Raw genomic sequence first — 14,683 nt, forward strand, 5'->3', positions numbered from 1 at the left:
TCATGCTCGGGTTCTCGACCAGAGTCCTGGGAGCTTGAGGTATAGAAATGTCTGATGTTTCACCAGGTATCTGTTGGAGCCACTTCTCCAGTGTGGGGGACACGGCCCCCAATGCTCCGATCATTATGGGTCCTGTTGCTTTCACTTTCTAGGCCTTCTCCAGTTCTTCCTTGAGGCCTTGGTACTTCCCCAGTTCTTATGCTCCTTTTTCCTGATATTTCCATTATTGGGGATGGATAAATCGATCACTACGGCTTTCCTCTGCTGCTTATCCATGATCACTGTTTCCTACTGGGACTTAGGGGTCTGTAGTCCATATTCTGCACAGATGTTCCTGTACACTACTTGGTTATGGCGCATGCATTCTTTGCCTGCCAGTATCTTGCACCCTGCTGTGAGGTGCTGGATTGTTTAGGGCACAGGTGTCAGACTCCAGTCCTCGAGAGCCAGTATCATGCAGGTTTTGGTTGTCTCATAAAAACAGACGGACCAGATTACTGCTCAGTTCGATTCAATCTGAATCGTTTACTCAGGTCTGGATCTCCCTGCTGCGCACTGATTGGCTCACGTGTTCTGGCGCCAAAGCAGAAAAAAGAAACGGAAGTGTAAACATCGCGACAAAGCTCTCCACACCGAGGGGTGTATAAACATTTGGTAAATGTGTCTCTTTTGCTGTCAGTAAGTAAAAAATGGACACACAATCGTATCTTCCAGTACCACCTGGAGTAGGAATGGAGGAAAACTTCTTGTCCCTCGACGACATTTTGCTCTCTCATGAGAGGCTGCCTGTCCGGGTAGAGTGCGCTTTCCCACGGCTTGGCTTCTTGGAGAAGTCGAGCGACACGCAGGATATCCTGGAGGTTCGTCTGCCTTAGATTGTACTGCTTCAGAAATTACTTTTCAGATGAGAATAAATTTTTAATGTCTCCCGGATTTCAGCCCCAAAAGCAGCCGTGACAGAACAGCCTTTTTTTTCTTCTTCTTCTTTTTTTTTCTTTTGGGTTGTTTTTTCTTCTCCAAGTTAAAACATAGATCACAAACAAATATGTATCTGATGAATTATTCATGTTGTAAGGATCAGCACAAGTAAAATAGGCATTACTGTAAGTTTCTGTTATGTTTTTCAATTTTTATTTGTATTTTTTTGAAGTTTCTTATGTTTTTTATTTTTTATTATTCTTTTTAAGTAACTTATGTTTTTTATTTTTATTTTATTTTTTTTAAGTTACTGTTTTGTTTTTTTTTAATTTATTTATTTTAGTATCTGTGATGTTAACTCGGTGATATTGCAACTAGTTTAGCATAAATTTTATTGGTAAAATACTTTACAACAACCAAAGTTGACCAGTTGGACAGAGGTAAAAGCAAATAAAAGATAAATAAAATTATAGTACACATAAAAAAAGATGATTAAATGAGGATCAGTGAATGAGTGACACTATTATATATCAAAGGCTGATCTAAAAAAGTATGTCTTTAGCCTAGTCTTTTTAGGCTTCATTACATAAAGTTTTTTGTTTAGGAGACTATATAAGCCTTAATCTGGAAATTTTCTGACCATTACTTTTTTTTTTTTAACCTTATTTTTGGCATTTGATTGAACTAAATATTGCACGAGTATAGTGTATTGCAATTAAAGGTAACTTTTTTTTATAAGCATTTTTTTAGAGATCTCAATTTTTACACTTTCTTGCAGCATTTTCTTTCTTTTTCAATTTTTTCTTTAATTTGAAAAAGCAATGCTAAGACTTTCTTTTATTATTTATTTTATTATCTATTATTTATTTTATTATCTGTCTCTCTCCATATATAATTGTTTTCTTTTTTTTTAAATAAAAAAAGCAACCCTTACACTTTCTTTTATTATTATTTTTATCTTCTTTTATTATCTCTCTCTCTTTCTCTCTCTATATATAATTTTTTTTTCTTTTTTTTAATAAAACAAAAGAAAGCAACACGTAGACTTTCCCCTGTTTGGCCCCCAGATGTCAGGGGCCTGAACTATTCATTTGGATTCTTTCTCTTCATAGGGAACAAAGATGGAGCTTCCCCTGTGGCTCTGCAAGGGTTTGTTTGAGAAGAAGAGGAAGGTGCTGTCCGTTGAGCTTCCCAAGGTGTACAGAGAGGGCTGGAGGACTGTGTTCACTGCCGACCCCAACGTGGTTGACCTGCATAAGATGGGACCTTATTACTATAGCCTGGGATCTCAGATGCTCCACTTTGACAGTCCAGAGAATCCAGACATCGCACAGGCGCTGCTGCAGGTACAAAAACATTAACACACAAGAATTCAAACATCACAGGAGACAGCAGAAAGCTCACAGTTAATATTGACATGAGTCAATTGATTATGATAATCTGTAGTGGAAACTGAGATATAGATCAGACAGGGGTCCTTGTTACACATATTACATGTCACACATTGTGATTTATTCCCTTCATAAAGGAAGCATAATGTCTGCAAATTAATCACTCCCACGCTTGTCTGACCTTTAGGAGGCGAGGCAAACTTGCAGAACAAAAGCACATGTCTCTTATAAGAGGAGATATGAAGTGAGCTCCCTATTATAAGGCACATTTTGATATTAGCTTTTTTTTAATTATTATTAAATATACGTATAACTAACTGCTTGGAGATTATTGTGAGTGTAAACATATGAAGTCAGCCCCTTCATTTTACACATCAGTTGATATTACAGTTTTTCTCTATAGATGATGAAAATAATAATAATAATAATAATAATAATAATAATAATACATTTTATTTGTTGGGCGCCTTTCTAGACACTCATGGTCGCCTAACATCACACATGATGAAATTGCATTAAATAAGTTGAAAACAACAAGCATTAAAACAGACATTAAAAGACAGTGCAGTTATGGGTGAAGTGAGTTGGCTTGTCTAAACAGATGAGTTTTGAGTCTGGATTTGAAGTCTGTGAGTGAATCGGTGTTGCGGAGGTCAGGGGGGAGAGGCGAGAGAGTTCCAGAGCTGAGGAGAAGAGAGGGAGCGGGCAGGTGAGCTGATTTGAATAAGGTTAAACAGGTATGGAGGAGCGAGGTTGTGGATGGCTTTGAATGTGAGGAACAGGATGCGGTGTGAGATGGGGAGCCAGCGGAGCTGTTGGAGGACCGGTGTGATGTGGTTTATGGAGGGTGTGTGTGTGTGAGATGATGCGGGCAGCAGAGTTTTGGACCAGTTGTAGTTTATGGAGAGTTTTGTGAGGGAGACCAATCAGGAGGGAGTTGCAGTAGTCAAGGCGAGAGGTGATGAGGCTGTGGACAAGAACAGAGGTGGAGTGAGAAGTGAGAGAGGAACGGAGGCGGTGGATGTTACGGAGGTGAAAATAGGCAGAGCGGATGATGATGTTAATGTGTGAGGTGAAGGAGAGAGAACTGTCGAGGATCACGCCCAGACTCTTTACCTGAGGGGAGGGGGAGATGGATGCACCAGGTAGTGTCTTATCTATCGAGAAAAATAGCTAGCAATGTGCCGGTTTTGAGGTGTACCATGGTATTAAAAAGTTGCGGTATGAGTACGGCTACATTTTTCAGGATTCTGTGATACCGTACCGGATTCATATTAATGAATCTCATCAACTTCTTTGCACGCTTGTGAAGAAACCATTTATTTAAATCAGGCGTTAAACTAAAGTTGCCTCTCAAACATGCAGGACGGTGATACATGAGGACCAGGATGGGAACCACTGCTCTATGCAGTTGTCATGTCATTTTCTAGCGGTGTCCGAGTGTGTAGAGAGAAAAAAGTCGTGCACTCAAAATGACTTGAAAAGCCGAGAACATTGATTGTCACTAGATGGGTCAATATAGATCACAGTGCAGGAGCTCAATATAGCAAGAATAAAGGCAGGAAAACTATTAATTTAATATATCCTTTGAATGTGCAACAAAGAAAAAATGAAATAAAATATAAGGAAATTAAATATTTTTTGGATTGGATTTGGAGCAACAGCTTCAGACATTGTGGTTGCCATAGTGACAGCTGGTTGCCATGTGATCTGCAAAAAGGAGAAAATAACCAGCTTTGTGTCTGAATTGCAGACAGAATGAGTTTACTATATAGTCTGTAGCCCAACGTAGTGATACAAGGAATAGTGTGGACATTCGGACACAACTTGATTTATCATCAGAAAGTGTTTTAAGCTTTCAGCAGTTGTGTATTAATTGTATCAGCTGTTTTGTTTCTCCTTGTGTTCACTTTTTGCATAGTGTGTGTGATGAGTGATCAGTGTGTTGAAGTGAGCAAAAAAAAAAAAAAAAAGTCCACTCATTGGCACAAAAAAAAGAGCAAGACTTTTTGGAACTGTGTGCAAACCATGAGCTGTGTTCAAGATTTTGACAACAGAGTCCAGATATTAAGAAATATCTGCAGTAAATTGTAATGGAGCGTCTTATAAATCCGGAGAAACTGTGATGTTCTGTATAATGAACGCTGTTGGAGCCCAGATGTAGCTGCAGGTTAATGGAGCCAGTTTCACAGCTAGAGGGCGCAGTCAGCTCAGGAAACATACCAGCTTGCTGGTTGTCCTGTTCAGCTGTTACCAAGCAGATTAACTTTAATCTCATTGTTTGACCGACAGAAAGGGAAACAGACACTGGAAGGCTTACCCTCACCCCCCCCCCCCCACACACACACACACACACACACACACACACACACACACACGACCGTTTCATCTGCCCCTCTTTTAGTCTGATAATTTCACTCTTCGGATTGTAATCTGGCCAAAACAAGATTTTATTAGGAATTTCCAGCATGGCTTCAACTGAAGTCCTTTACAATACGCTACACATGCTGTTCTCTTCAGCTTCCTCCAAAGATGCATGTTAGGTTAACTGGTTACTCTAAATTATGAGTGGGAACGTGAATGGTGTCTGTGTTGGCCCTGTGATGGACTGGTGACCTGTCCAGGGTGTAGCTACCTCTCACCCAGTGATTACTGGGATAGGCTCCAGCTTCCCTGCAGATCCTTAATTGGACAAGCAGTTAAGAAAATGACTGCTGCGCTACACATTTTCTTCTCCTATTCTCTGCCACGTCCTGTCCTCCCTCCAGACGTTCATCGGCCGGTTCAGGCGGACCATGGACTCCTCACAGAACGCCTACAACGAGGACACGTCTGCACTGGTGGAGCGTCTGGACTGCCTGGAGAAGGCGCTGTTCAGGTCTGGTCAGAGCGGCCTGAACAGCTTCCAGAGCTGGGAGAAGGGTCAGGCCTCGCAGCTCACCGCCTCCAGTCTGGTTCTCAACTACCGCAAGAGGAAGATCACAGATGTCCAGGCCTGACCTCAGCTGGTTTAAACACGCAGACGCTGGTTTGATTCCAGTGAATCCAGAGCTCAGCAGGGACAGACTCTAAAGGGGAAGTGAGCCTGTCATAAAACAGTCAGCTTTACGACAGCAACCTTGTATGTATTCCTATTTATTTTTTCCACATGGTTTCCATCGATCAATCAGGTCAGACACGAACCTTTACTTGATTTATAAATATTTTGATTTTAATCAGAGTTTATTAGTAACAGCTTCACGTTTTCTGGTTTGAAACGGAGTTGCTCATCAACGATGTCGCAGCAAAGAAATAATGATAGAATATGAATGTAAATGCGTGATGGCCGGGTGTCCAGCTCTGGTCTTGAGGATCACAATCCTGCAGGTCTTCAATGTATCCCTGCTCCAACACACCTGACTCAAATTCATGAGGCATTGCACTGAATTTCAAAGGCTGTTGGGTCCATTTCATTTGAGTCAGGTGTGTTAAAGCAGAGATGCATAGAAAACCCGCAGGGTAGCGGCCCTCGAGGTCCGACTTTGCACACCCCTGGCTTATGGGCAACATGGTCATTGAACTTTTTCTTGTCTTGTTTCCATTTGTCCAATCGGTGCTTTGTACCTGCTGCAGAAAGCTGAACGTATTAATCCAGATGTTTCTCTCACGACTTTCAGTGTCTGAAACCATGAAACACCTCTTTCAGTGCTAGTATTTGATGATTGTTTGCTCTATAAATTCTGAAACATTAAAAATTGCTAAAATGAAAAATTAATGTCTTGTTTTGTGTAACGAACCATTTAAAAACGTACAACTACTGAATGTACTGAAACACAAAAACACAACAAAACTTATTTCATAGATTTGTTCTGCACTCAATGTCCTCTCTTATACTTATAAAAACAGGTTTCAATAAATATTTTGCGATGCTTAAACTGTTCGCAAGTCTTGAATTAAACTTGGTGAAACATGAAATTGTTCTTTTTTTAAATAAATGTTCATCAGAAAGCACTTTTCTAGTGAACACAGCAGCGTGTCCACAGAAACTGGTTGATGTGGAGCGTCACTAATGACCACCTGCCAGGCTCCAAATGCTGGTAAAATGTGTCTGGTGGGTTTATCAGTGTGGGTATCTCACATACATACATACATACATACATACATACACACACACACACACACACACACACACACACACACACACACACACACACACACTCCATACTGCCTGATTTATTGAGAAAAATTCTATGAATATGAATGTTTTATTAACACCAACCACCCAATAAATCTGTCCACATTGAACCCCTCAGAGACCCAGTGATCCACCCAGAGTTGAGATTATTTCATCACCAGTTGATATTCAGTTGACAACCATTTAAACACTGACAATTGATCATAAGTACTTTCAGCTTAAGTGTGACTAAATGTTACATTTTATTTATGAAACCAATAACAAAAAGTAAAATCTGATTTGGAATAATTAAAAAGTACAAAGAATTCCTTAAAGTCGAGAGATTTTTTTTGAAGAAAAAAAAAAAAAAGAAGCCGCGTCAGTCGCAGCCTAACTTTGCGTCTTGTGTTGGGTTTTCTACTACATCTGTTTTGAGCCACAGATGGGAATTTTCATTTCCTACCAAACTACCTTTGGTCCATGTGAGCAGCGGGTGTGTTGTCCAGTGCTGTAATAACTTTCAGCCAGTAAACAGACAGCAGATTTTATGGAAAGAGATGCTTCGACGCTCTGTGCCATTAATTTATTGCTCACTGCCGGTCTTCCTCTGTTTACGGCAGCTGGTTAGGAGCACAGCTGCAGCTGCTCAGCTTTGCCTGCGATGTAGTGTGAAAATGTCCAGCTGTGACAGATCTTATAGTCCAGAACTCCAAATGCAACGATGCACAACTCTGCTGAACAGTCACGGCTCAGGTTACTCTCAACTAACACTAACAGCTTTTCGTTACAATAACTTGCTTTTTCTCCTGCCATCTCTCATTGTGTTGCTGTTTCATTGCAGACTCATTATAACAGGAAACACATGTGAAACCAACCTGTACTATGCAAAAATCTTGAGCAACCCCTCATTATGTATTATGAAGATAATAAAATTTAAATTATGTGCAGGAAACCTAAAGCATAAAAGGTAAAAATAATGTGTACATTTCAAAGAGCTGGAATCACTAATTTCACTTACCGTTTTTAAAAAATGGCTTCTTGACTGCCACCCTACCGAGGAAACCGGTTCTGATGAGGTTTCAGCTAACAGTAAATGGATCAGCTGAAGGTCAGTTCTGTCTCTCTGGTACTGTGTCAGGGTTTCCAGAATTTCACCCCCCCATCTTTTAATGACATCCTTTTACCGTTATTATTCAGCTGCTGTACATAGAACTTCTTTTGTCCTCTACTTGTCCAGTCTTTTTGGATACGCTACACATCAAGCTGAGATATATCATGCTTTCAGCTAGTAGCTCTTTGGGAATCATCTTATTAGTGCGAATATACTATTTTCTATCTGTCAGACTGTGTTATCTTCAGCATTTTTCACAGTTGCAGCTGAAGAATTGAGGAAAAAAATGGTGTGTTTGCAGAAAGCCAGCAACAAAAAGCCTAAAGATCTGACTTGAAATGGGTTCTTTACTTCACTGTTTGTTAGGTGTAGTCCATAGACCTTAGGCGGTTAAAAGTCGAGCCGATGCGGAAGTGCATAAAACTGCAGTTCCCCCTTCATCCACTAGGGGCTGCAAAACAGAGCGAATCCCCATAGACTCCCATGTTAAAAAGGCCAACTTCACAGCAGAAATAAACATGTTTACAGACTGGTTCAAAAATCCATTTTCGGTTTATAGGTCAGGTTTACCTTAATGACAACTGTGGGGGAAGTGACTTTTTTTCTAACTCGTCCATTTAAAAGTAATTTAATCTCGAAGTTTGGCATATTTAGGGGCGTGTCCTTTTGATTGACAGCGACCCAATCTCCTGCTTCAAGTCAGAAGAACGTAGAACAACTGCGGTTTTTAGCCGGTTAACAACGTGACTCAGGGTTAGCCTGCCTACCTTTGTTAGCTGGTTAGCTCCTGCTATCTCCAGGTGAGCTCTTAGCTACAGAAAGTTTGGAGTTCGCTCAATGTCAATCATTTACAATGACGCTCTCAGCCCCCCTGTCAGCTCCACATTTTTACCCATATTTGTATGCCACTGCCAAGATGGCAATGGTCGGAACCACCCACCGAGCTTCAATTCAGCTCTTCAGAAACCTATGGGTGGTGTTACGGAGGCTCCGTCCATCTTTTTATATACAGTCTATGGTGTGGTCACAACAATGGTTCATCTCCTGGGTTAGGTGCCTTGTTTATGCCTGAATGATTGATGTGTTACTGTGAATGAAGTGGACTGAGAATGAGAGTATTGCTCAGTGTTGATTACCATAAAATTCAATCAATGGGTCACTGTGCAGGACACGACGACAAGCCGCTAGATTCATCTGATTAGAATCAGGTGTGTTGGAGCAGGGAAACATCTAAAACATGCAGCACAGTCGCTTTCGAGTACTGGAGTTGTCCATGAGTCATAGTGCAATTAGTCGGCAAAAGTGTGTCAGTTCAGTCCTCAAGTACTACTATCCTGCATGTTTTTGATGTTTCCCTACTCCAACATACCTGAATCAGATTGACGGATCTCCTACGTCGTTTAAAAGCCTGTTGAGTCATTGATTGCAACCAGGTTGTAAAGTGTAGAAAACATCTAAAACTGGCCAGATAGGAGGATCGGAAGTAAGAAAGACAGGTTTAGCTGCCACAGCAGTTAAATGCTAAAACAACACACACACACACACACACAAACCTTCAGCTCAACCAAATGATGCTACAGTAGTTTCATGGTCTCAGTTCTGAAGACATCACAGATAAACACTCTGTGCGAATGGTGTTGATATTCAGTAAAAACCTTGATGATGGATGGAACCAGATGATGGAGTGAGGAGGCAGGTCACCAGTGATGTAAATATTGATATTGCCTTTGGCATGAAACTATTGACTGACAGAGAGAACTGAACAACAAACACTCACATCACAGCTCTGAAAACTGACCATCTACATTCTGAATCAGCATTGTTTAAAATTTCATGTCTTTGTTTTATTAGTATTATGAAGAACAAGAGAGACCAGTGGAAAGAAGGTGGGGATAAACTAAGAAAGGAAATGATTATGTGCCTTCCTTAAGCACACACACACAAAAAAGATCTTTGCATTTATGATCTGGAATACCAAATGAAATTATTTGCAACAAGTTCAACTAGGTCCATAGAAAGGTAAATTGGTTGTTTTGGGGTGCAGTTTGTGGCGATTGATGTGGGAGGATTAAGAACTTCTTCCCTCAGTGATGTATTGTCTGGTGGTGTCTTGTGTCTGACCACAATGGCTAACTCCATGTTAGCAGATGTCTGGGCTGTTGACAGTGAGGCTGGGATCTGTCTTAGCCCGAACTCTGTCCTTATTTTTTTTTTTTTTTTTTTACACAAAAGTCAGAAAGATCTCCTTTGTCCAGATTCCCCGATCCTAAACAATATCAGACTGGGTTAGAGGCTATTGTGTAACTCTACACATTTTCATGCAGTAGCTCAATTTAAAATCAAGTAGAACTGATTGTCCTCAATTTAAAGTAAACTGGATTATGTAACTTTTGCTCAGTTGGCAACATCAGTGATGTGGATACTGAAGGACGAAGCATTCTTCATTTCAGCTTCAGTAAGAAAATCTTGATTAATTACTTTAACTGCCTAGTAAAAAAATAAAAATTGTCCTCAAACTGATATCGTGGTACTGTGATCCATACAAGTCTGGAAAGACATTGCTGTTATTATTCAGTGATGTATCAAAGACCTGTAGGATCCAGTCATATTTCAAGGAGGGCCGAAGCCGCCCCGGCCACCTCTAGCTCCACGCCTGCATCAAGTCATCATAGTTGCTTTCACTGCTTAAAGGCTTTGATGCTGTTCACCGTCCAACAGTCCTAATAAAGAAGAAAAGAATAGGACACAAAAATGAAATGTATACAATGTGTCTAATTATTTTACGAGAAAAATGATAAATGCAAATCTGTAAGATTAACATGTATCTTGAAAGAGTCAGTCTCTGGTTCTCAAACCACTTTAAAGCAAAGTAATCCCAGCCCTGACCAATAACCAAACACAAGTCAGTTTAGGGTAGGCCTCTACTCAGCCCAGAGTGATGCCAACACCTGCATGGAAAAATCAGCCAAAGACAAAATATCATCACTTATATCACTGAAAAAAAAGGCTGATGTTGACAAGCAGACAATCATCAGGAGCACCTCCGAGAAGAAAAACTGTAAGAACACTAAACAACAATTAACACAAGTATATATGTGCGTGTTCACATGTACAATGTGTGTGTCTTGAATCAGACTTACTTAAATAAGGCTGAGCTGTGTTCAAGGAATGACTTGAAGCTTAATTAAGAGATGAAGCAAGTTTGAGAATAACTTTTTCAGGCAAGTCTGTTTTGGAATGACCCCAGCCGTTCCTTAAAACTATCCATTCAACCATGTTGCCTACTTGTATGTTTCAGACACTACATTAAAAAAATCTTGCCCAGATGATGTGTTGAGAACCCAAAACAGAACCGTGAGAACAACACGCTGGCATTTTCTTCTCGCAACCTTGAGAACAAGTACAAATATACATTATAAAACAATAATGAAGCAAACATGAAATTAACAGAGCTGTATGGTGGCGTAGTGGTTAGCACTGCCTCTTGCCCGATGATTGCTTGAATAGGTTCCAGCTTCTTTAATTGAACTAAATGGTTAAGAAAATGAAATAATTAATGAAATTAACACTGCTGAAACCAGAAATATAAAAAAGGGCCAAAAACCAAGAAACACCGGACCATGATAATGCAAAAATTTACAGGTTAGAGAGGAAAAACCAAAACAAAACAAGGTTTTTACCTTTGAGCGGACTGAGGAGCCCAAATTTACACCTTAACTGTGATGTACCAAGAATCTTAATTACCCACATATTTAAAAGTGATACCATGGGTCATCACCTAAATTTTATGTTCATTTTTTATTTTTTTATTTTTTTTTATCTTTGGTACAACTAAAGGTAAATTTGTTTGGAAAACATGTCAAACAATTATTTTCCACAACTGTGGATAATTGTCCCAAGTCCAGAACCCTGCAACGCCAGGGTTACAGGGAACTCCATGATAAATTCTGATAATGTTTGGAGGACACATTTCATGCAAACTGGCATAAATTAAAACCACAATTGAAACCAAAATGTTGGGTAAAATAAAAGATCTGTCAATTAAAAGCAGAATTAAATAATGTGTATCTCAAAAACCCACATTTCACTCCTAACAGAAAACAAACATCATATAATGACCACCTTAAGGAATTGACCTCAGTATTTTTTTTCAAGGTTTTCTAAAAACACATAAAAAACTCAACTAGATATCTTTTGTTTTTGAAAAATGTAAAATAATGACATTTAAAAAAAATAAATGACGTTATCTGACATTGAAACTGAGATATTATACCATTTCTAGATGAACATGACTCAAGCACTAGCTTCAAGAAGGTTGCTGGTTCGATCCTCAGCTGGGGGGGAGGTTCAGGTTGTGAAGTTTGCATATTCTCCCCGCGTATGCGTGGGTTCTCTCCGGGTACTCCGCCTTCCTCCCACCGTCCAAAGAAATGCATGTTAGGTTCATTGGTTACAGTAAATTGTCCCTAGATGTGAGTGTGAGTGTGAATGGCTGTTTGTCTCTCTGTGTTGGCCCTGTGACGGACTGGCGACCTGTCCAGGGTGTACCCTGCCTCTCGCCCAATGATTGCTGGGAGAGGATCCAGCTTCTCTGCATCCTTTAATTGGAGTAAGTAGTTAAGAAAATGGATGGCTCTTTCTCTTTGATTCGGTGAACTAATTAGTAACTTCAATCAGGTGGTGGTGAACTTTTAATTCAGACTGAAACTTTTTATAGAGGACATTTAGTTCTGGAAATCTGAGATGCTGTTTTTAAGATGACTTTTCAAGAATATTGAAAAAAAAGAGGTTTAATGTAGGTCTATAACTTGATAAATGATGAGAATCAGAAGTTTCTTTTCTTTTTTGTTATCTAATTCTTTGGTGGCTGAAAGGTCTGTGACATATAGCCCATCAAAGCTTGGATTTATTTAATGAATTTCTTTATGATAAACAATTACTTTCATGAAGTTCCTCCCTCGGTGAAGCCTTACCTCTCACTACTTACAAAACTGCTCATAAATCAGTTTTATAAATTAGCCCCCAATCATTAGACTCTGTTTTCCTTCACGACACTAAAATGTGTCAAAGCTCACGGTTTAAATCTGAGACTGTTGGACTTTGCCATAATGACTTTAACTACTGGCTGCAAATTATGCTTTCACTGGGTTGCAAATTGAGAACTTTAAAAAGAGTGACGGGTGTGCCAACGTTCTGAACATGGATGGATCTAAATGTTGGCCAACACAAACAATAAAGCTGTATGTTCTTTCAGCCTGACCAGTAAAATAAAGTTGTATGGCAACTAAAGAAAAACTTGGCAGCAGAAAAAGAAGGGAGTAATTCTCAAGATTTGTGTAACTTCAGTCATGAGTTTTCTATATGCAGGCAAAGCCACAGGCTTTCCTTTACTTGTCTGTGGATCCTGGTGGGCAATCTGAACCGAGGGTTCAGCAGAAGCAAATGGCAGACGGAGGGCAAGCGTCCAGGAAACTGACATATGAGACACTAATGCTGCCTCTGGCTTCTGTCTGCTTTAAGCGCTTCTGACATTTGGTATTTGTTGGGAAACCATTTGTATACATGACAAAATGTTGAGAGGAGACCAACGCTTATACTTCCCCAAGTTTCCTGTCTGACAGTTTTGTATATGCATGCAAGCACAGAATCTCCAGACATTTATTCTGTTGTGTGGTTTTAGGCACAGTTAAAGCCTCCATCTTTGAGGCAGTCTTTGAGGCTTGTTTAAACTCATCACTGATGACACTATAACCAATATTTGATATTCTTGTTTTTTGGGGGATTTTAAGAAAAAAAAAGTAGGTGTAATTGTCTGATGTAGATGGAGGGATCACCAACCCCGAACCTCTTGGGCCAGCATCTTGCAGGCTTTATATGTTTCTCCGACACAGGAACGTGGCTCAAGAGCTCTGGAGTTAGTGATCCCTGCCATAGCTTCTCAGTCATCCAGCTCATGGAAATCCTAGGAGCTTGAAAAAAGACAGGACTTCCTTTAGTTACCTGAAAATGTTTCACCTCTCATCTATAAAGCATCTTCAGTTCTAAACCAGCTGGTGAGGAGTTCCAGGCTTGTTAGCTGTAGTTTGGCCATTCACACTAAATTTAAGTAAATCTAAGTTTACTTGCCTCGTTTTTTGTCATGTTGGAGCAACAATATATCTAATACAGATAAAAACAAAAGACACAGTTTACAGGAGGTCCTTAACAATGTCTAACAGCAGAGCCAAGTGACTGCTGCTTTATCTGATGCTCACATAAATGGAGCAAGTTTTAAACTTCTCATTGAATAAAACTGTGAAAATTACAGTTATCTAACAAGGAGTTGACCCAAAGTGCTTCCCACTCAAGCTGCAGACTAGCTAAGAAAATATGCAAGAATACATTCATTCATTATTTTCTTAACTGCTTAGACCAATTAAGGCATGTGGAGAAGCTGGAGCCTATCGCAGAAATCTTAGGGCGAGAGGCAGGAACACCCTGGACAGGTCGCCGGTCCATCACAGGCAAGAATATATGAAATACTAATAAATAACACAGAATAATAACAAGCACACAGTTAACATAAAAAAATGTTACAACTTTAATAAAATTAGTGAGGTAGGAATAGATGAATAAAACTGTAAATTAAAGACTAAAGTTAAGAAAAAAAAGTGATGAGATTGAGATTAGAATAAAATCTAGAGGTGAAAACACAGTAAGAGGAAGTTCCCGTAAAACTGAATTAAGAGCGCACTCAGAGAACATTGTACAACCTCAGACTGAACAAAAACCAAGACAAATGAGGTGGATCTATATCATTGATTTTGAACTGTTAATGGTGTTACAGAATTTCATGTTGGAAAAACAGAAAGGGCTCAGTCAATTTGGGTTTCTGCTGAGAACTGAATATAGTTGTGTAAAAAGACAAAAGTCAACTCCATGTTAATTCTTTATTTTAATTTGTTTGAACCCCTATTAGCTTGTAGCAGCTAGCTGCGGCTATTTTTCCTGGGGTTCATTATGGTTTGATGAACATTGCATGACCATCTATAAAGTCCCCAGTAGAAATGGTTAGAAAGGGAAGGCATGACATGCCAACATGTAGGAAAGTTTCTGTTAGAACAACACACT

The 14,683-nt window shown here is 39.6% G+C and overlaps 1 protein-coding gene across 1 annotated transcript; it reads left to right on the forward strand.

The window, feature by feature from the left end:
• Nucleotides 1-689: 689 nt before the first annotated feature.
• gins3 (GINS complex subunit 3) lies at nt 690-5,308 on the forward strand (the record flags this gene model as incomplete). Its single annotated transcript, XM_079248880.1, has 3 exons — nt 690-860; nt 2,031-2,264; nt 5,078-5,308. 3 exons carry the CDS (start codon nt 690-692, stop codon nt 5,306-5,308), a joined length of 636 nt encoding a protein of 211 aa, XP_079105006.1.
• Nucleotides 5,309-14,683: the final 9,375 nt, after the last annotated feature.

This window comes from Telmatherina bonti, assembly GCF_933228915.1.
Source record: "Telmatherina bonti genome assembly, chromosome: 2".
NCBI classification, from domain to species: domain Eukaryota; kingdom Metazoa; phylum Chordata; class Actinopteri; order Atheriniformes; family Telmatherinidae; genus Telmatherina; species Telmatherina bonti.